The 23,377-nt window shown below is 45.9% G+C and overlaps 2 protein-coding genes across 6 annotated transcripts in view; one reads left to right on the forward strand and one right to left on the reverse strand.

The window, feature by feature from the left end:
- Positions 1-490: 490 nt before the first annotated feature.
- dctn6 (dynactin subunit 6) lies at positions 491-4,429 on the reverse strand. Its single transcript, XM_023809421.1, has 7 exons — positions 4,273-4,429; positions 3,912-3,976; positions 3,060-3,165; positions 2,892-2,980; positions 2,434-2,481; positions 1,028-1,170; positions 491-850 (listed from the first exon to the last, which is right to left on the reverse strand). The coding sequence occupies exons 1-7, from the start codon at positions 4,308-4,310 to the stop codon at positions 752-754; spliced, it is 588 nt and encodes a 195-aa protein (XP_023665189.1). The 5' UTR covers positions 4,311-4,429; the 3' UTR covers positions 491-751.
- Positions 4,430-7,413: 2,984 nt separating this feature from the next.
- Positions 7,414-23,377, forward strand: part of LOC111842618 (trans-2,3-enoyl-CoA reductase-like) — a 33,776-nt gene continuing 17,812 nt past the window's right edge. For 4 of the 5 annotated variants that reach the window (XM_023809417.2, XM_023809419.2, XM_023809418.2 and 1 more), the window contains exons 1-4: positions 7,414-7,620; positions 15,381-15,432; positions 19,894-19,938; positions 22,253-22,356. In XM_023809417.2, the coding sequence (XP_023665185.2) occupies positions 7,468-7,620; positions 15,381-15,432; positions 19,894-19,938; positions 22,253-22,356 (354 nt within the window). In that variant the 5' untranslated portion in view covers positions 7,414-7,467. The remainder of the gene's footprint in view (positions 7,621-15,380; positions 15,433-19,893; positions 19,939-22,252; positions 22,357-23,377) is intronic. The other variant, XM_023809420.2, reaches the window with a different exon arrangement.

Here is a 23,377-nt window from a genome sequence, read left to right on the forward strand (position 1 = left end):
ACCACCATCATTATACTAGAGCCAGATTTCATCTCTATTGAGAGAGCAAAACAGAAAGCAGAACCCGGTGTTGTTACCTAGTTATGCGGCAGATCTGACTTCTGTACCAAACCTCATACTGTCACAGACATTATACACAGACCGGAAAAATCCAGTTCATGTAAATTAGGGCCGGAACTCCCCAATCACAGCTTCATCTAGCTCAGCACCCTGCTCTCAGCTACACGTGAAGTCATTTCCTGCTCCACCGGTAATGGCGTATTTTCCTGGAAGATTTCAATCTCTGCAAGACTTCCTGAGCAGCTCATCTACAGCAGAAGCTGCGTTTCCAAATCCAGTAGGAGCCCTCATGTCTTAAAAAAAAACCAAAAACACTGGCCTGTTTTGGAAAGGGTTTCTGAATTTAAGAAAAGAACATGGGATGTTTATCCTTTAGAGAAAACAGTTGATCTTCCCAGCTAATATCATGTGCAAAAAAACAAAAACAAAATTGTTTTTAACATTTTATTTGTTTTGGCAAAGCATAAAGCAAGCCATATAAATTAGCAGATGAAATTAACAGACAAACGACTAGAAGTCATAAATCTTATCTTGATCAGATATTAGACTTCAAAGAAAAACATACTAGGGTAGTTATAAGGAATTTTATACAACTGGTCTGGGAGAATTCCGAGCCGTGTGGGATACTGTGTTTCTTCTCGTGTTTACATTCCAGATGTTGCTGCGCTGACACACAGGAAGCTCCTCCACGCTAGATTTTGCCCGGAGTTGCGTTTCCTTTGACAGTCTTCTTCAAGTGGTGATAATTGGGCAGGATCTTCATTAGAAAGTCCAGCTGCAGGGTCTGTGGCTGAAAGGCAACACGAGAAGAGTCAGTCTAATCTGATATGAATGACGGTGACTGCTCAGTACAAAAAGGGTGTGAAGCTTGCCTTCTCCTGCAAATAGCACCCTTCAGAACACGGGGTGAGTGACCCCGACCCCCCCGCCGCCTCCGCATAGTGCAGCTACCATGATCAGGACCCACCTGCGGCCTCTCCGTCTGCACACGCCGCATGCAGCCCGACCCGTAGATGACCGTGTTCTCTGGGATGAGCTCACACGTGTTCACCTGGCAGCAGGCACCAATGATGCAGCCGCTGGTCAGGATGACGTTCCGGCCGACCTCCGCTGCCGGGGGTCAGACAGGGAATTTCGGAACAAGAAACTCTATGGGGCCAAGTGTCTCCTTTTGCTAAATCCCACTTTTATCCATCCAAGTGATCACATTGACATGCAGCATAAACTGACATTAGTTCCATTTTTGTAAAGCCTGATCCCACAACCATCACCCATCTCTTACTGGTCACTAAATGGCAGCTCTACCTTGAAACGTTTGTAACAAAATTGACTCTGACAGCTCTATGTTTGTGATGCTTTACCTGTCTCTATATGTCGCCTTGAACAAAAGCGTTTGCTAAATAAATAAATGCATATGAATAATCCTTTACTAAAGATCAAAGTCTACTCCTCAGTGACAGAAAAACCTATTCAACTTCACAATTCAGCTCCATAAGAACGAGTTCTTCTGCCCAGTCAGTCAGTCAGTCAGCCCATCAGTCAGCCCTTCAGTCAGTCAGCCAGCCAGCCCGTCCGTCAGTCAGTCAGTCCGTCAGTCAGCCCGTCAGTCAGTCAGTCAGTCAGCCCATCAGTCAGCCCTTCAGTCAGTCAGTCAGCCAGCCCGTCCGTCAGTCAGTCAGTCCGTCAGTCAGCCCGTCAGTCCGTCAGTCAGTCCGTCAGTCAGCCCGTCAGTCAGCCCGCCAGCCCGTCAGTCAGTCAGTCAGCCAGCCCGTCAGTCAGTCAGCCAGCCAGCCCATCAGTCAGTCAGTCAGCCCGTCAGTCAGCCCGTCAGTCCGTCAGTCAGTCCGTCAGTCACTCAGCCAGCCCGTCAGTCAGTCAACCCGTCAGTCAGTCAGTCAGCCCGTCAGTCAGTCAGTCAGCCAGTCAGCCCGTCAGTCAGTCAGCCAGTCAGCCCGTCAGTCAGTCAGCCAGTCAGCCCGTCAGTCAGTCAGCCAGCCCGTCAGTCAGTCAACCCGTCAGTCAGTCAGTCAACCCGTCAGTCAGTCAGTCCGTCAGTCAGCCCGTCAGTCAGTCTGAGTCAGTCAGTCCGTCCCTCAGCTCATCAGTCAGTCACACACTGCTGCCATTTCCCTATGACTGTCTTCAAAGGTGACCAGGTGGCTTAGCTGTTCAAACAGAAAGGGAAATGAGTAGGAGAGTGACTCATCATTCAGGCATACTGCATAAAAGCGACCTAAACTGGGCCCTCCAGCAGCGATCATCCACAGGAGTCACTGTGATTACTGTTAAAATGCTTCTCACACACAAACCTCTCCCATAAAAAGCAACAGTCTTTCTATAAACCTGAAGTAATGCAGTAAACGGTCATCTTACCTTTGGACTCAATTACATTGTTGTCCCCAATCTTCAAAGCTTGAGACACTGGCGATGTCAGTTAAAGATGAAACTTTCCAGAAGCTTTTGAAATGAAATGAAATGAAATGGTAATACTTTATTGATCCCTATGTGGAAATTCTCTTTTCGCCTCCCCCATCACGCTCTCCATAGGTGACAGCAAGATTGGTAGCAAAGGGCAGCCACCCATAGCAGCACCCAGGGAGCTGGGGGTTAAGAGTTGTGCTCAAGGACCCGCAGACATGCTGAGGCTGGGCTTGAACCGGCGACCTTCCGATCACAGACACAAAAGCTTAGCTCACTGAGCCATGTTTTTACTATTATGCTAAACTCCTCTGGTAGAGTATCTATAGTCTTCTATTAATGTTACACTGTGTTTCCCTCTTATTCTTTCCAACCACATGACTCTAGCGCCATCTCAGGCCATGCAAGGATACCGCAGCCGACCTCGAACACATTGTTTGTTCCAATGGTCATCGTCTTGGGCTCCACACCTTCTGTGTCGGGCATTATGTTTTCAGGATAGCTGGGAAAACACGAAAGACCTGTATCAGTCGGGCCGGCTCTGCGGATAAGTCATCGGAAGGCGGCTGAAACAGACTCACCAGTTGATGATGAGGGCCTGCTCTTCTATGAGGTTCCCTTCACCGATGATGATCGGTCCTGCTTCTGCGATAATGCGAGCTTTGGGGTGAACCACTGTTCGGGGGCCTGAAGGATTCAACCACAAGACAATGGCTTCATGTTTCCGTAGTAAGAAGTAGCTGATAAACACTCCTAAACATAAACTATTACACAACTGTGTCCATTCATCCATTCATTTTTCGAGTACTTATCCAGGGTCACGGGGGAACTTTACGCTTTAAGGAGTGTGGACCGGATGCTATATTCTAATCCAATGCAGACATCCCAAATCACCCTTAAGTCCCAGGAGTCTCCCGCAAAATGACAGCATCTCCCTGACACCCGCAAATGTCCCGGAAATTCAGCGGTGGTAAAATTAGCCAGCAAGAAGTTGTACCGCTGCAACCCCGCCCCAAAATTTACCACCGCTTTCTAGCCGCGGTCAGCAAATTCCCCCCCCCGTCGGTAATATATATACGGTATTACCGTAATACCAGCCACGCATTGGCCAGCATCCCCGCCCTACCGGATGCCCCTAATCTGCATCCCTGAAATCAATATCGCTGAGATGGGATGTCTGCTAACGCACGGCATGCATGCACACACACATACAAGCACAGATTACTAACAATGTAGGGACAACAATTCACCTAAATGCACGTGTTTGGATTACTGGGGAAACCCACGCAACACGGAGGGAACAAGCAACTCCATACAGAGGGCAGTTTGCCCCCAGTCACCGCGACACCACGACCGTGTTCGCAAACCAAAAAATAAGCAAACAATAATGACGAGCTTCGCAGCCAGGATGAGGTAATCGTAAGACGTCTTACCTATGGTGACATCTCCCTTTATCTCGCTTTCAACACAAACTACGGCTCCTGCTGCAATTTTCGCACTTAAACAAGACAAAAAAAGAATCGAACTTTAAAACCAACAAGACCTTATATTACGCTGTCATGTCACATCGTTGAGACAACATATAACTAAATTACTAAAATAATTAATTCACTGTAATGATAACACGACCGGCCTATCAATTATGTTGAGCTTTTTTTGGGTGTTGCCTGGTGATTTCCTATCCATAACCATAAATGTATAAACAAGCACATCATCATAACAAAACAATCACTTATCTGAAGTACGTTTTAACATGTACAAGTATAAAAATAACATGCTTCATTATTACAATACCTTTTTTGTGCCATTTGTTTTGCATTTGTGTCCGCCATCTTCACTGAATCCTACCATCGACAATCGATTAATACGCCAAACACAGGCCATGAACGAAGTGGCGATATTTGATTACGTGAGTCTAAAAAGAATGGTATTTGGAGCGCAGAAAAACGCGGTTTTGCTGCCGCCTGCTGTATGATTTGTGTTATAACGGCCGAACTTTTCTATTTGCTTACGGTATTATTAAAAGCTTTTTACAGACCAGCAAAAATAAGTGTAATAAAACACGAGACAAAGATAATAAATCACACAATCCGTAAGCGTTTTAAGAATAAGGGGTGTACTGACTATAGGCTACTCATAATCATTGCTGTACTGTAAATTCCTTCTGAAGCCAGCAGACCTCGTTTCACATTGGATTTTGGGTGCTGAACTAGTTTGCATTACTACCAGTAACGTACATCATAAAATTCTAATCCAAACCACTAATGAATGACTCAGAACGTAAACTATCCCAAATTCTACTTCAAAGTCGTCTTCAGCATCTACTAGCAAAGAAACAGTAATACAAAACTCCCGAAGGTACGCAGCTTACAATCTTAAACACACGTGTAGGTTTATATTAAAAATTAACTATAGCAACATAACAGACAAATGGTACACATCTAAATGTGGCGGCAGGAGGCAGGTTGGAACATTGAATTCTGCATGATGTGGCGGCAGGGGGTTGGCACTTCAAGGTGCTGCACACACTGTAAGTCACTCTAATTGGTTGTTCCTCCTCTGTATGACATAAGCAGGGGAAAACTCAGAGCCCAATTACCGGGATACGGTGGCAACAGCTGTCTGCCAGTAATGCGAGTTGTTATGCTGACACCATGTGGCAAATGATTCTTGCATTTTGTCAGACATGGCACATCCATCACGATCATGCCGTGCTGAGCAACATCTGCTCCCTTGCTGCTGGATATGATCTTGTTATGTCTGTGTCACTCCTACACGGAAAGGAGATGTTTTGCAGTCAAGTAAAGAAAGTGAATTTACTGCCCGTACAGCAACTTGTGTCATTGCTCCGAGCCAGAGCTGGTTAGCACAGGACGGGGCGCAAAGTGTTTAGAGTCTTCTTTCATTCATTTAAAAGATTCTCCTTGAATGCTATTTTCTCAAGGAGGGAACATGGTTTCCATATGCAACAGATACTTACGTCATCTGTGGTTAATTCAGAGATGCAGAGCTGCACGATTTTGGTGTGTAAGAAGAAACTCAGACACTGGAGGACATTCAAACTCCCACACTCACACACACACACACACACACACACACACGCACACACACACACACGCACACACACACACAGATAAGGGTAAGGATTCATCACCCCATCCTTGGTACTGTGGAGTGGTAGTAATACCTACTGAGCCAGCATAAAATGTCCATGTTGGTTCTGTAATGGGAAATTTCCATTCCGCAATGTTCCAAGACTCTTTGGAGGGACACAAATTTCTCTCTTCAGTTAATAACACTACACTGTAAACCACCTGTCGGATGTACTATAGTAGGTCATTGTGCTGATCTGAACAAGAAATTTAAGGTTCCCCACAACTTTCAGGAACTGTACTTGACCAAAGAACATGTCGCAGATGAAAATAAGTAATTCAGCCATAACATTTTACTCCAGGGCACAAATACTTAGTAAGTTACTACTGAAGTACAAATCATGAACATATATAGTCGACTTGAGATAAAAGATGCATGACAATTCATTAATGAACAAACATGAGATCAGTATTTCACTTGTGTTACTCATGACTGGTTCCTCTAGTAGTTCCTTCAAAAGTTCACAAAGGTTAAAAGGATTAACAGTAACAAATACAGTGGCTGCTTGAGAAAAAAAATTGTGTCATGATTTATTAATGATGTATTAACATGAGATCAGTATGTAAGATTTAGTTTGTGGTTAATTAATACATACGTAAGCAGCTGTTTTGCAGACGTTTACCAGGAACCAGCTAAGCTTAATGTCAGGAAAAAAATCTTAATAAGTCTTAATAAAAAATAACTAGAAAGCTGGAGCTAATAAGAACCAAGTAGTTTTGGGAGGTGCTGTTTGTGTGCCGCAGGCTGGGTGATACCGCCGACACCCCCACCCGTTTCTCAGCAGTCATTGCTCTGGATTAGAACTCAATGACCCGAATCCCCCAGTTCAGTTCTCATTATTAAAAAACAAGCTGGCTGGCTGTGTGACCCATCATGGCTGCCCGGGCTTGTCCATCACAGCGTCGTGTTTTCGCAGCTACTGGCTGCTGGGTCTGATTGGACGGCACGCAGAACGTGCGGCGGGGACACTTAAGTCGGTCACGATGATGTGACCACGCGTCGTCCGGCGTTCTGGAATTTCACATGCCGATATCGATTCCGAGGCTGGTTACCTGAAGTCGCTTGCGGAAACTCAGAGGGACCCCAGCTGTCGATGCTGCCACCTCCATGCTGACCCCATTAGCCGTCGTTCCAGCTGCCGCCAGCGATCCGTCAGCATCTGCACTGTATTCTCTCTCGCCACACGGCGGGGCTGACTGGTCGGCTGGTATCAGTGGGTCTATTTTGGCGACGCTGTGATATGTAAGAGATTAAACTGGACTTTTACGCAGCAGATATGTATCGATCTGACCGCGTATGATGTTTGCAGGCTGGAACTCATCGGAAGAAAGTTAAATAAACAGCCAGGACATGGCATGACTGCAGCCCAAAGCCTCATCGAAACTTGTGTCTTCTTGATAGTTCTCCTTGGCCTTAATCTTTGCAGTCTGGGTGTCACACGGCCAATGAAATTGCTTTGATAATTCATTGTTTCATGTTGCTTGAGGGTCAGACTGAATGCTTGAGGCCCCAGGCAGGGATGGTAGGGATGGTACACCCTCTCTCACCCCCCCCACCCTCCCCAGTATGAAAAGGAAAACAAGATAAGCTTGACCCACAACAAGGCCGAACGAACGGATCCAGGAACAAAAAGCAGACATTTTGCCACCCCGGGTAAATATAGCCTGTGATTAGCTATCTATTGTTCTCTCTTTTGTTATCTAAGTTTGCGCTCTCCGTTTGGCATGTCGCGCCACGTCCCAAAACTCACGGGGCCCCGGCAGATCTATTTAAGAGCCGGCGCCCTTCTCCACACGGCCCAGCGATCCGCACACTGCCGCTCAGACTAGCATCAGGATGTTCTCCACAGGCCGGGCCTTGCCCCGCTCCTTCTATGGTTTCCCCCAGTTTGTGTTGGGACAGCCGCTGGCCCACAGGCACCGACCCAGCTACATGGAGGTGGAGGTTCTGGACCAACGCACGGGACGACTCATCTACGTCATCGACAAGGTAGGGCGGAGGCCCGCTGCTTTGTTTTTAGTATGTTAACTTTAGGTCATAAACACGGTGCCCTAACTACTGCTCACCCTACTGTAACACTGGAGTAGCCACAGGTGGTTCTGCTGTCGATGGTAGTGTCTCTGAGGAGAGGGTGAAGGTAGTGATGGGGAGTGAGTCTCAGACCTGGGGGGGGGGGTTCCTTCTGACTTCCTGTCTGTTAATTCCACGGCTCGAGTTTAATCAGCTGCCTCTCAAAAGCTGTTCAGCCCATTCTAGTGCTTCGTGGTCCATCCTCGGGATGCTGGCCGAGGGCAAACGCAGCACTTCTGCCGCAGCATCCATGCTAGTGACCCTTCAAGCTTCATTAAGGAATTTACACCAGGTCGTCGTGGGTTTCATGACTGGCCAATGCTGTGAGATTCTCAGGGGTTACGTTTAATTACCGACAAATCGTGAACGTGTTTCAGGATTTCTACCGATTCCTGTATGTAGGTTTCCCCCCCCCCCCCAGAATTCTCTACTACTTCTATTTCTGTTTTTTTTCTTTAGTATGGAGTTTCTCAAAGGGCAGATGCCTCTTCTAGAAGGACCCCGGGGAATTGAAGTTGCGTTACAAAGCTGTGCATAATTTTTGTGCTGATATACTTTTTTTGTTGCCTCAGAAACCCTCGATCTTCAACGTCGCCGGTTTCCAAGGACGTGCTTGTCATGCTTATCTTAGCATTTTTTGATAGTGAGGTGTGAACTCTCACTGCCCCTGGAAGCCACACACACACACACACACACACACACACAAAGCACAGCCCCCTAATATGGGAGCACAGTAGATGGCTATATGTAGTGCTCCTTGACTCTGCTTTCACACCATTTGTTTCTGGAAGAGGAACCTTTCATTAGAGGTCCTCAGACCAACAGGCCAGCAGGGCGGCTTTGAGAGGTGCAAAATTATCAGATCTCCGTTCTACACAATTTCAGCCAGACGAACAACTGAATAACGTGATGATATATATTGTCACTGCCTGATGAAAACCGTGTTCACATGTTCACTTTTTTACAATTTTTTTTTGACATTTCACTATATATGGAAAACACCCATTTTCCTCTGTCTACTGATAGTGTTTGACATCTTAGTGACCAATGAAAATATGTTTTATGCAGTCATCTATATCACTGATATTTATGTTTGTACTAGTTAACATTTGCATTCATAACGATCATTTTAAATTGCTTATTTTAACGACTTAAACTTGATAGCTTGATAGCTAGCTAACTAGCATAAATATTAATTGTGAATATAAAGCAAGATTAGTTTGTATCTTGTCGACATTGACCATGTCAGGAGAACACTTTGAGCTACTTCAGGTTTCAAAATCTACTTTATTAAAACTGAAAGGCTCATGTATTTGGCTAATTAGCTATTCTTGTGATTTGTTTCCTTGATTGAAAGACTCATCCAGCTGTTTCACATTAACATTGTGAGACTTGCATGAATATAGGATACTGACCAATCAGCACACAGCAAAAAGTTGGTGCTTAAGTGAAATCCGGGTGCTTTTAATTGAACTGGCAGTTTACAGATCCTGTCGTAGCTCACAGTGTCATCCCTGACTTGCATTACCTGTTCTCCCTACACTGGTGTATTTGCCTCACTGAGAACAATCCACTTAAATTCATTTTAATTTTAAAACACATGGTTCCCCAGCTCCAGTCCTGAGGGGGTCAGAATCCAGCACAGTTTGCTCAAACACACCTGCTAAATCTGCTAATTAGCTGATTAAGGTGTGTGTTGAGCAGGCAAATCTGCAAATTGTGTTGGATTCTAGCCCCCCCAGGACTGGAAATGGGTAACCCCACATTAAACCATTTACTGACGGCTATGTGAAGACAGGCTTCTATTTGTGGTGCTAAAAGTGTCTCATTATGTTGTTTTAGGTTTATGTTGTAAAGTAGTTTCTGAGAAAATGTGATTTTTCATGGTGCATGTTTGCCATGGGACAGTGGCAGTGTCTGCGTTTCCATGCGCAATGAGCCTGAGTCATGGACCTGGTGACCTCGTTGTGTCACGTCTCAACTGTGCCCTTCACAACCACTGTTATGAGTATTATTAGGAGCAAAGGGGTCAGTTATGATTGCCTGGGGCCTGAGTGAAATCCCAGTGTATCCCCCCCCCCTCCCAGACCACCACTGCCCAAAGGAACCATCCAGTGAGCAGGCGGTCAGCTTGCAGATCAAAACGCTGAACTTTAGACCTGATTAGCCAATGATTCTCAGCGACTGTGAGGTGCCAGGCAGTCAGGTCCATCGTGGGTCAAATCACCGGCCCATTACACACGATTAGCGGACGACTTCCATGGCAACGGCCGTGGGGGATGTAGTGAGGTCAGGGGTCAGAACAGAGAAATGTTAAGATAAGAATACAAATGAGTATTTGTTGTGGGTGGGAGGGAGTGTAAGTTGTATGTATGCATGTATTTGCGTGTCAAGGACTGTGAGTGTGTGTATGAATGAGTGTGCGTGTTTTGTGTATCTGTGGCCTTTTTGTGTGTCTGTGTGTGTAGAGGTAAAATCGAGAGACCTCGATTGGGTGTGTGTGTGTGTGTGTGTGTGTGTGTGCGAACGCAGTGGAGTCAGCGATGTCCTGATAATTAATGTTTGCCTCTCTGCTGGACGGGGCTCGTGGGCCGCGGTGATTCATCAAGCGCTTCGTTCCGGCATTTTCCACAGAGCCACGGAGACACTTGCGACACAGGAGCAATGACAACAGGGAGGAAAAAAGAAAAAAAAACTAACAACCGAAAAAAATAAATAAATAAACAAATACGCTTCTCGCTCTCTGCACAGTGGGGTATTAAAAGATGTGGTGCATACTAACAGTGTCGTGATGTATAATGCTTAAGGTGTGTGGTGGGGGGGGCGGGGGGCGGGTGCTGTCCTTCCATTGGTCACCGTGATCTTTCATTGGCTTGTGGTTTCACTGGGGAATGCCCAGGAATTACATGTTTAGCTTTTAATATAGCACATCGTATTGTCTGTGGCTGAAGCTAGCCGGTGGTTCGTGTTCCTCCATTTATTGGAATAAAACCAGGTCCGAGAAGGTATTATGTCCCATGGTGAGAGGGAAATGAAATCTGAATCTCTTGTCTTACGACGACTTATTCTTCATTCTGGGAAGTCAATCAAATGGAGTTCAGCATGTAGGTCTGCTCTGACCCTTATTACTTTTTAGTTGACAAAGCATTTGAAAAATGGTGAGTCTTGCATCGTATAAAGGACCTTTTCAAACCCTTGTTCTGCCGAAGATCCCTTCAGAATACCTTTCTACGCTGAGACTTTATGTCTTTTTCTCTTGGGGCTTGAGAAAGAATTTCTGTTTTCCCCAATATGAAAAAAAATGGTCCCACATCCCTTATGTATGAAGCAAAAAGCCTTCTGCTGCCAGGACGTTCTCCAGCTTACGCCCGTACCGGGCCGATTCTCCAGTCAGTCGTATCTGTATCCCGTCTGGTCTATGAGGTCCAGGATCATGCCAAAATGTATGCATAATGTGGGTCATTAGCAAGCTCACACTAGGCTAAGATATAGGGTAGGTGGGGGGTAGGAGCTCAGTGAACACCTGAAGCTTAGGGGTATGGGGGAGCGATGTCATGGAAGGGGATGTCATTTGTCATTTGTCATTCAGTGTCTGAAGGTAACATCATCTCTGGTGCCTGAAGGTCATATCATCCCAGCTCTCTGTTGGTAACATCATCTCAGGTGTCTGAAGGTCAGGTTCACATTTACCGTGAAGTGTCTTCTCATGCCTGTTTGTGTTAAGAGGCACCTGCCCTCATACGAGCTTCATCAATACACCCAATTCAAGCCCGTCTGTCTGCCTCGCCAGTCAAAGGCTAGAGTCTCCTCCTCCACTGTGCCTCAATGGCGCACGGCTGTGGGGAAGCCTCGAGCACGTACGTTCTCTCGCTCTGTGTCGGGAAGCTCAGAAGCCTAGGTCTCTATTCCCCGGCTCACAGGCACTGTGACACCCACTGCTCAGTGCCTGCAGGTCTGTGGGTGAATCTGAGCAAGCTACGCTCTGCTCCAAGCGTGTCTCTTCGCTTGATGAAGCTCTCAGCAAAGAGCCGAGTGATTGACAGCACATACTTTTGGGGAGAACTGCGAGATCTAGGGTAATTATCCATTCTGAACTGGGGGAAAAAAACACAGTAGGGGAATATTATGAATCGAGTTGAAAAAAAGTTTGAAATGATAAATACAAGTACGTCAGCAACTTCGGTGCATAAAAATCTCAAACCATCCATCTTCCAGCTGCATATTCAGTACAGGGTAGCTGGAGCCTATTCAAAGCAGCGCAGGACACTTGCATCAAGGAGAACATGCAGACTCCACACGTGCAGTGAGGGAGGGACTAAAGCCCCCAATCTCTGAGGTGTGAGGTGACAGCAGTACCCACTGAGTCATCATTCCACCCTAACCTGTAACATTCCTTATGATATCAACATCGCCTTTGTTTGACAAAGTCAAAATAAAGTTAAGGTTCTGTGATGTAACTTCCTCATGAGACCAGCCCTACATCAGTCAAATGGTCAAACAATGACAGTCAGGCCTTAACCTCACAAGACCCTGAGACTGTTTAAGAAACAAAAGGACTTAATGAAGTGGCATGTATAGTATTAGAGATATGAGGAAAATCATAATATCCTTTTCAGAGGACAAAAATGAATTGCTGGGTCTCAGCAGGCTAGGGAGCTGGAAGGGAGCAAAAACGTGGCTTGTCTGTGGATCCTCAAGGACCAGAGCAGAATGAAAAATGATTGTTTCAGAGAGATAACCAATCAAATTGTAGAGGTGGTGGGACCAAGATATCAGATTGGTTGGTCCTGCCTCCTCTAGTTGCTTGGACCAACCTCCTCTACAATCTGATTGGTTATCTCTCTGAACCAATCATTTTTTTGTTCTGCCCTCAGACCATTTTTGTGTGAGTAAAACTCCCAAGAGCTTCTAAACCTTATCTACCACCGACCGATGTCCTGAAAGGCAGCTTTATTCAGGTCAAAAGTCAGCCAGCCTTGTCTGTAGAAGCCTTTTATATTTATTAATTTCCCTCTAATACCATCATCTTCCATGCACCATGGCAACACAACTGCAAGCCCAACTCTCCTGTTCATCCCATTATTGGCTAACGAGCCTGCGAACTGCTGCTTTCTTTCCCAATTAAGATACTTAATGTACAGATCGACCTGCCGTCTCCGCCCACAGGCCGTCGTTCCGGGTAACACGCGAGGAAACGGCCCGTATGACGATGGCAGCTTATTAGCAAGCGCGTGGCTGTGGCGACGGGGAAGTGATAGGCCTGTTTTTCTTCATTCCGCTCTTCCCATCGGGCGTTTAATGACAGGGAGGTGCGGCTGAGCGCGCAGTGGCCAGGCGGCCATTGATGAGTTATCTACTTGAAGGGTTACTGCTTTGTGCTGATGGGCATTTTTACCTCGCTCCCATCAGCCTGATGGAGGATGACCAGCTATGGGGTGGAGGGGAGCTAAGCTCAGGTCGCTGAGCCAAAAAGAGTGTGACCTTTTGTTCCAGGTAAACAGTAACACTTCCCTTAAGGCCATGTTTTTAGTAATTTATAAACACATTCATAATACATTCAAAAAGCATGGCTATAAATATTTATAAAAAGGCATATCACATTATAGGTATGTGTATTATGAATGGATCATTTATAATGCACTATAGATACCTTTATAATGCATTATAATGGTCGGTATAAGCATTAAGGATGCTTTGTATTGCATTATAAAGATATCTATAGTGCAGTATACATGACAATGTCATAAGGCAGTCATAATGCATTAAAAACATGGCTATGCCATTTTATAAATATTTATATCTATGTTTATAATGCTTTATGAATGCATTATAATGCATTACGAATGTGTTCATAAATTACTAAAAACATGGTCTTAAGTAAAGCGTTACTACGGTAACTTAACACATCTTGTTTGCAATATAATTTTGACAAGGATAACTACCTAATTAATATGGACAGCAGAGGAGGTCTTGTGATCTTGCCTGTATAATGGGAATGAGAGTCTTTATGAAGGTAACATCCTCCCATATTGCTCGGGTGAGCTGGCATGACATGCTATAGATAGCACTAGTTCATAATTGGACTGTGCGGCGTTGACCTCCCCCAACCCATCAGCAGGGGGCGTCGACTAGCAGGGAACTATTAAAGGTTCAATGCCGACTTTTAGGGTGGCGTGGGGGTGGGGGAGAGGGGGTTCTGAGGTGGCGCTGACAGCGTTTAATTCCCCATGTGGGAAAGTGAGTAGGAGCGGGCTCAGCCAGATGGTCGATATATGTGGCGTCTTTCAGGCGCAGCCAATATTAATGCTTTCGCAAATTATTTTCAATTTTCATACAAATAAATAAATAAAATGCCGCCGACATGCTGCTGTCACCCCACATGCACGTCTGCTGCTAAGTCCCGTTCTCCGGAAAATGGCTTGGGACGTAATATGTAGCGCGCAGATGTCGGAGTTACTTAGTGCCTCGTAGCAGCGGCAGAATCTCGGCACGCGCCAATCCCGGGGCCTGAACCCCGCTGACATATGGCGACGCCAAGGCTTGTGGGTAGGGGTCGAGCTATTGATCACCTTCTCGGTGTGTGTTTTGGGGGTGGGTGGGGGGGGGGGGCAGCTAGCATCTGTTCCCGCTAGCCAAAAAAACTCGGATCCGTGACCCGAGGAGCTGGCCGGCAAGCTGCGACGGGTAAACATCTGAGACGGCGCTATCTCGGCGCCGTCTGGAAGGCTAAACACGGCGGCCGGCTGCAGAGGCCACGGCGGGACGCCGCGGGAGACGGTGCTGAGAGCGGCGGTACGTGACTCCGGGAGTCGGCGGCGGCGGTTAGCATCCAGATGATGGTGACTCATTACCAGCAGTGGCGGCGGTGCGGAGACACTGGGGTCTGACTGCGATCGCACAGGCGTCACACGGCGAATGGGCCTCATCCTCCCAGCTTCGCCCCGAAACCCCGTAGCTTTCTTAGAGGAGCGTCGAAGACGCCCGTTCTGCCAGGCAAAGGCCAAGCGGGAGACAGAATGACGGATGGACGGGTGGAGTCCCCAGCAGACCGGCTCAGGAAGGCCTCGATGGGGTGGGCCTCTGGGCCAATGGGGCAGCTTGCACCGGCGCCCCCTGCTGCCATGCTGATGTAGGGCTGAACTGCTTGTGCTCTAACTGCGCTTTGTTACCACGCCCACTTGGCAATAGCGGTGCCATCTGTCTGGAGGCAGGAAATCAGATAAGGTTCACTGTGTCCTCCCCCCCAGGTGCAGGAGGGTAGGGGTGACATTTAAATCCACACTGCTGCCCTGAAATATGAACAGTTTTTCTGCAACTCGGATTGCAGCACTATTTCATCTGCTAACGGTTCAGATTCAAATGATGCCCCACTGCTCATATGGTGAAATAAGATGAGCTTTTCATAATCTGAATATCAAAGGGGCTGTTTCTAGAAGGTTCTTGTGTGCTCAGCAGGGGTCTGCAAGTCCAATGAAGGACGACTCTGCCCTCTGACAGCAGTCTGTAACAGGAAGGGACACTTTTCTTTTTTTCTTTGCTGCCTGGGGCGCCAGATTGGACCAGCGGATGTGTTACCGAGGCTCGGATCAGAACAAGCTGGGAAGTCACGCATCGGTCTGGTCCAGCCACATGTCAATTAATGGAGATCGTCACCTCATTGTGCCTTGTCCTGTTTGCAGGTGCATCCTTCATCGACTGTTCTGGAACTGAAAAACAGGTTCCACAAAGCATGTGAGTATTCACAATCATGTAGCACTCACATACACAAACACACACCCACGCGTGTGCACACACACACACACACACACAAACAGGTTTGTAATGACATCTTCGTGGGGACTCTCCATTCATTTCTATGGGGAAAACTCTAATCCGAACATGACGACGAGACATTTAGCATTTTTATTTTATAGGAGTCACAGATTATTATAAAATTGAGTTTCCCCTTGTGAAGCCAGAAAAAATGGTCTCCACAATGTCAAAATAACAGGTTTTATTACATGGTGGGGACATTTGGGGACATAATGCCCGCCCATCACACACACACAAACCGACAAAGGCCACAGATACACAAAACACACACTCTCATTGATACACACACTCACAGACACACACACACACACACTCACAGACATATATATGTACATGCACATATATATGTGTGTGTGTGTGTGTGTGTGTACGTGTGAGCGCCACCCAGAGAATGGGAAGTGGGATTATTATGTGCTGTCATTCAGGCCTCTTTCAAACTGAGGAAAACAAATAAACCAGTAAGAACCAGTGACTTCCACCAGTGGGTGATTGACAACGTAGGAAAATCCCACTTACCCTTGGTTTGGACTCCTCACTTCTTTCATTATCATTTTCATTAGCAGTTCAAGCCTACATCGTGTCTCCAGAAAGTGATGCTTTCACTGCCCCAATGTGATGCATGTCAATTTATGATGAATTCTAGGGCTGTTAGGAGCTAAACCAATTTAGTTGCCTCTTCTTTCTATATACTCACAAATAAGTCGGGTGAATATATCTGTGGATTCAGAATGACAGTTTAGGAATCTTTATTTTCCTTCGTAATGACGGTGTCACAGAACATGAGACCAAAATCGAATAGAAATTTCCGTCAGCCGGCTGAACGGTTTATACCACAATGTCCACCAGGTGGCAGTGCAACATCGTTCACAGATGTCGCTCCAGCCAGTTCGTTTTTCACCACGAAAAACACAGAGAATCCAATTACAAAAGTGTGAGAATCCCTCTGGCCGGGACGGGTAACGGGACCACACGACACCAGAAGGCAGGGGGATAGCAGTTTATTTGGGGGGTGGGGGTGGGGGGGCTCGCCTTTACAGGAGGTACGGGCCAGGAGGGGGATGGACTTGACACACCAGGAGACATAAACACTAAAAATAAAGGCACCATCCCGGCGGGAGAAACAGACTCATGTTGTGGGAGTCGGGGACAAAGGAACCAAAAACTGGGACCAATTGTGATGTCGCCTGAGACTGTATTCCGGAATGTGTTCGGGGTTGAAAAAGGAAACAATGTATACATATGTTTTTTCAAGACTGGGGACAGGTGAAATGGATCAGTGCCAGCAAGGTCACTTCACTGTCCCCCAGGATGTGGCTGGGTGCCATTCCCCACCCCACACGTCACAAAAAGCAGAATGGAGTGAAAAGCTGCTTTGACGACGCCTGAATGGACCATGTCAAGTTTTTCTGCAATCTCTACATATCTGTCACTTATCTGTCTCTAGACTAGTGGGCCTGGCGTTTGTCTGCTTTTCCAGGTGTCAGCCTGTAACTTTGTTGGCATTCAGAGTGACGATGGCAAAGCTGTTCTGCTCTTTTCACCCAAGTTTCGATACATAATGCCTTGGATGGCACTTTCTTTCGGCAGTCGACAGATAAACTCTGGCTGTAAGCGAGGGCACGTTGTTCAGCATGTGCGTTTATGTTTGGGGGGGGGGGGGGTTACAAGGGGCAGCGATGGCAAAAACGACAGAATGATTTCACATTTTAGCGCCTCCCCTCAATCCCCACCAAGGCTTCAAACTCTGAGACAGAATAAGTGCAAGGTTTCCATAGAAACGCAAAGCCTGCATGAGCTCACCGGTTAATTTCCCCACAGACCGTCCAGGAGGTCGGACGTGCAGTCTGGGTGGGCTGAGGGGGCAGCATGGCCTGAGGTTTAAAGCAACCCTACAGGTCAGATACAGGGTGGGCGGGGGAGAGACGGGGTTTCTACATTGGGGAAGTATCCAAAGTATCTAAGATGATACATTGTAACTACATTATAAATATTATTAATCATTTCATTGCATGTATAATTTTTCATGGCTCAGTTCCTGAATATTTTTACAGCCACAGCCCTTCAAGTGAAGTAGCTCTATCAAAGATAACAGCAGCCCCCCCCCCGCCCCCCCCCACAACCCAAATGACCAAGTTTGACACCCCTAACTGCTCCCCTCGCTGTAAACACACCTGGCCCCTGCAGAGCTGTTCAAAACATAAATATGGAAATTATTTCATTGATCCTAAAGTGCTCATCCAAACCCCATTCAGATGCTTTTTGACTAATGAGTTTGGTTTCATTCATTCTCTTGGTACTCGGTACCTTTTTAAAGCTGAACAGTATAATTCTGGGCATTAATCCTTACTAAAAATGTCCAAAATGTAACTAAACGAAAAAGGTCCTATGCCACAGCGGGAATCTTTTTAATCTATGGGTATCTGCGTCGAAGATTCCTTTGCGGAAATTTCAGCTGGTCCCCTTGCACTAGAAACAGAGGTTCTGAAGACATGTCCCCCTCACATTTCATAATTATTCGTTTGGACCCCCCCCCCTCACATTTAACATTAAATATTAGTTTTATGCCAGTGTCCCCCCCCCCCACACACACACATTCAAGATGCTTCTGACGCCCCTGAGCAGTGGAGTGGAGACAAACAGACATGTAATAATGAATCGTTCATAATCAGTGTTTATAATTTCACTAGTGCTGAAGGACGCAGCTAAATGTGAACAATGCGGGGCTACAGTTGCAAGGCCCCATTCAGACGATCGTCAGGGACACGAGTTATTAACGATGGTTTTTAACTGAGACCTTCTGGAATATCCCAGTATTCACGACATTCAATAATACAATAACAGCAGCTGCCTGGCGATTGATGGCGTGTCAGTTTTCCCTGAGATCTGCAGGTCCTTTGTCACAAAACAAATAAACTCTTTGGACAGAGCTAATCTTCCAGAAGCTCGCCGAAACGCTTTCACCCAGCCGCGTATTGATGTTTATACTGTGAAGCCTTATCTTTTGTGGATTCCTGTCCAATGGCTTTGTGATTAGTCCACCATAGTCGAGGATTAGTGCACTTTTAATGTTATTAAGAACAGCTGGAAGAAATTAACATTATTAGATAAGACTAAATGAATGATCATTTTTGTATTTGTGGATGTGCGCTCTGAATTCATCAAAGCACCAAGGCCTTTTGTAGAGTAATGAACATAAATTAATGTACGATTGTTGAAAATAGTAATTGGTTGTTTTACAGACAATATCTCATTACTGTGTTAAAAGGGGCCCCTGAGGGCATTGATTACGGTCTTGTTGTTATTGTTGTCCATGTTATTGTATTAGCTGCTTTAGGTGGAACACCGGAGAAATGTGAGCTTTTCCCTCGTCCAGAACCTCAGCCCCCACACGCTCGCAGCCTTAGGGGTGGCCCAGTCCAGGATGGCCGGCAGCTGTGCGCTGATTGGAAACAGAGAGTCCTGCTCATGTATATTCACTCCTTGGCAACTGCTTCCATCCAGATCCATACAAATGGGGTTAACCAGCACACTGATGTCCCTTGGCGAAGCTGCCACCACCCAGAATGACATTCTTCTCCTGTTAGCTGGTTATGCTGCCGGGTGATGCAATTACCAGGACGGGTTTAATTCCCTGGGCCCACACAAAAGGCCAGTAAACAGTAGGCATAGCAGTCTTGTACGTGCCCTCACTAGTATTAGTAGAGGGATTTTTGATTTATTTTCATTTGTTTACTTGGCCGACGCTTTTGTCCAGTCAGCCAGTGTCCCTAGAGCCAATCAGGTTAAGGGACTTGCTGAAGGGCCCAATGGTGACATCTACCAGCCATGGGATTTGAACAAACAACCTTCTGAATAAGGACACCGATTCTTTTCCTTCAAAGCCAAACACCATTCCGTATATGACATATAGTTAAATTACATAACAATTTTGAAATACACAAGATGATTTAGTTACATAAGTAAATTACCTTGGCTTCTTAAGATAACGCTGTTGATCACCCATGACTCAGTGATAATTTATTAGTGTACGGTACAAATGGTGATGTGCAAAGCAAATTGAATATTATTATTATTATTTATTATTATGAGGTGCCTTCAAATCAACTCCAGGCAATCGTATAGAATGCATTACCCCAGAATGTTCTGTCCTCTGCCTGGGTCTTCAAAATTTAAATATGAAATTTATATTATGCAAATATTAGCATGTCTTGCCAATATGTTTAATCTTCATCTTTGGTCATCAGCGAATATTTTAGTATCATATTGCTGAAAAACAAGCTTGGACTGTAACTGAGATATTACGAGGTTATTGACGTTTTACGAGGTTATTGCAGTTTGGACATTCTACCAAACCTGGTTGATCTCCTGCTTCCTCTACAGGTCCTGGATGGTATCCGTCACGCACTGGTCTCCGGGTTGAGCCCAGTAAGTACCCCGACTGGCGGGTGGGTTTTGAAATCTGTCATTAGGTCATGAAGAGGTCAAATGTACACTGTCACTGGTGTTTCCATAGCGCCCCAAAAAACGATTAACCTAAAGTTCTCCATGCCGGGTTTAATATATAAGCATGTTTCTGAGCTGGACTTAAAAATAAAAAAAAATTTTAGTTTAAAAATCAGCCTTGAACATTGGGGTCCCCCTGGTAAATTTTGCCACCTGTGGAGGATCCCCCACAATGAGTTTTGCTGGCCCGTGTCGGCATCTGCCTACTGGGAATATGGCCGGTAAGCCAGATGGCCCGTTCCTGCCCTGCCATACAGCAGCTTATAACTTGATCTGATCAGTGTGCTTTCAGAAAACAGCACTATTTATACACACGAGCTCGCAGGCTACACACGAGCGGCGTTATAACGGATATGAATATGGTGTCACTTTGCACTTCAGATGAATCTCCCACTAATTAAGCTACATGCTGGTAAACCGGGAAGGTGCTTCACGTTTCCAGGCTGTTTTTCCAGTCTGAGGCAGCGCGAGGCGTCGGTGGCTAGAGAGCCAGAGCTAATGCCTTCTGACTGACATGGCTGACATTTACTCAGATTTCCGTAATAGAAAATAACGCCTTTGCTCCCCCCCCCCCCCAAAAAAAAATAAAGGTACCAGTTTTGGCAGGGTGTGCCTTTTTTTAACGGTGTATTGACTGAAAATAAGATGTCAGGGATCTTTTCTTATGCTGGAATCTGGGGACCTGAAATGTTAAATGCGGACCATGGGTCCTCTGGTGCATCATCATGTGGTGCGGCAGCCTCACATCCATCAGCCAATCAGGATAGCCCTCCCAGAGGCGGGACTCAACATCCCTAATTACATAAGACCTCCCAGAAGCTGGGTGATGGCCGATCGTTATGTGCTCAGCGGCACACCTGCTTTATCTCCAGGCAATTTTACTGTTTACCGTTTTCACCCAGATATTTTACTGGAGCAATTAAGATTAAGTGGCTTCACTCGACAGCATGCCAGTTGGGTTCCCCTGGGACTTGAACTACCAACCTCCTGGTCATGGTTCTGTCGTGGCACCGGCTGTCCTATATAAAGTACTGAATAATACAATTATTAAATAAACGGTGGAAAACCTCTAAATTAATCCATTAAATAAAACCTCTAAATGTGCCCGGCTTAAAACGCATAAAGTAAAATCGCTTCATTTTCACTGGCCTTGCGGGGTCCAGTTCTGCAGCATGGACGTGGACGTGCAGTGAAGCTTCTCGGATATCTGTATGACTCTGTCCTGCCCCTGCAACCTCCTGGGCCGGTTCGGCTCGGACTTCTTAAACAAGAACAAATTTGCACTGCTGCTCCAAAGTGTGACATCAATAAAAAGGAAAAATGCCAACGTCTTTCTACTAATATAAAACTAATGATTTAAAGTCCCAGTAACTCTGATGCTTAAACTATGAGAAATGCAGGAGAAATAAAAGTGGTTTGGGGCAGAAACAAGCATTAATACTGAAGGGAAATGCAAGGCCCCAAATCCACTTGTTTACTTAGAGGTCTGACACTTCAGAACAGAAGGGGAAAAAAATCAATGTAAGCAGTAGTAATACTATGTGATATTTTTATGAGATGGAGACCATCGGTGTGCCTTCACTTTCCCATCGTGTTCTGGGGGCTCTGCTTCCGATTACATATTAAATACACAACATTGATCTTTTCCCCCCTAAATGTTACACAAACTGTCATTTTTTTGCTCAGTTCAGTATACCCTGTAGGGGGACATAGCTAGAGATTGTAAGCCCCCTCTGACAAAATGTCACCTTATAAGTTTTCGTATTCAAGGGCCGTTGCACAGTGCCGGGCCTTCTGAATCTGCCCGGATATCCATGCCCTTACTGTGGTCCTGATCCTGGAATGTAAGACAGACCCCAATGTCCCCCTCCCCCCCCGCCACCTTGTTCCCATGGGAACACTTCCATACTATGGGGGAAGGGGCTGTTTCTTTGGATCACATGACTAGGACAAACATTGTTTGGCAGGTTTTTCAGTGACGTGCACAGAATGAGGGGGCGTGACCGACCAGTACGTTTTGGCATCCAGGGGGGTATCCCTCAGTAAAGTTTCTCGATGCGGGGGTCCCTCTCAGGAGATGTTGCTGTTGATTGTCAGTTATCGATCCAACATGGATGGTGCGTGTATGTGGAGGTGATGTGGGTACTTGGAGCATCAGAAGGGGGGCATTTTTAATCTGGAAAAAGGCCCAGCCTGCAAATGCCTGAGGTTTTCCCATGCTGGCTGTGTCTTGCAGATGGGCCGTTCCTACGGGACACCTGCCTAGTGCGGACACTGGCCTCTTCCTCCTTGGTGACGCTGTACTCCACAGATCTCGGCCAGCAGGTGGGCTGGACCACGGTGAGGGCCGACCGTGCCTCAGTCCCTCCACATCCCTCCCCCCCCCCCTTACCTGTCACGTACAAAAGCCACCTGCACACTCAAGAACACCTTACCTAAACCTCCAGCTTTACAGGTGTTTTAACAAGTGCCTAACAGAAGATGTAGCTGGAAGTAATCAAGTAAATATGTTGGCTATTAATACCTACACAGTTGCCTGCAGTACATATAGATTGTGATTGAAATGTCCACTTGTTCACTCACTCACTATATAGTGTTCCCTACAAAGAACACTCAGTAGGGCATAAGGGCAGACAATGAGTGATACAATTTGGATACTAGGTGGATGTTACCTTGCTACATAATTACGCACCAGATATTCGTAATTGTTATTTCTGTCACATAAACAAATGCCAGAGCATCCCCTCTAGCGTTAAACTATAATGATAAAATGTACTTTGTTCTGTATTGTGTGCCATTGTTTGTACTTGTCTGCAATATTTGTAATAAAAAAATGTTTGCCAGAACATGGATACCAGCATTGCTATTTTTGGATAAGTATGCGTCATAATGCGTCTTCACAATGGTGAAATAAAAATAAAACAACATTTTGCAGCACAAATACGTGCACACGTAACTTTACTTACAAAATACTTGACTGTACTATGTCCCCCTACGCAAGCATGAGGGGACTGCAGCTGTAGCTATGGTGTTTTATACTAATCTTCAATATACAGACGCTCCTCTACTTACGAATGAGATACATTCTGAATGGTCGTTCGTAACTTGAAATGTTCGTAAGTTGTTATTCAACATCATTTAAGGGTATATCAAAGTACTAAGAACGTCGTACTAGGAGGAATTGGCGTGCAGAAAAAAAAATTGATGTTGCGGACAGGAAACGGGAGCCCAGTGAACACAATTTGGACTTACATTCCTCTTTGTTCGTGTGTCTGAAAGTTTGTAAGTTGAACGTTCGTAAGTAGAGGAGCATCTGTACTATATATATTGTGAATTAACGTCACTATGCATAGCATTCAAA

Source organism: Paramormyrops kingsleyae, chromosome 12, assembly GCF_048594095.1.
Source record: "Paramormyrops kingsleyae isolate MSU_618 chromosome 12, PKINGS_0.4, whole genome shotgun sequence".
Taxonomy (NCBI): Eukaryota; Metazoa; Chordata; class Actinopteri; order Osteoglossiformes; family Mormyridae; genus Paramormyrops; species Paramormyrops kingsleyae.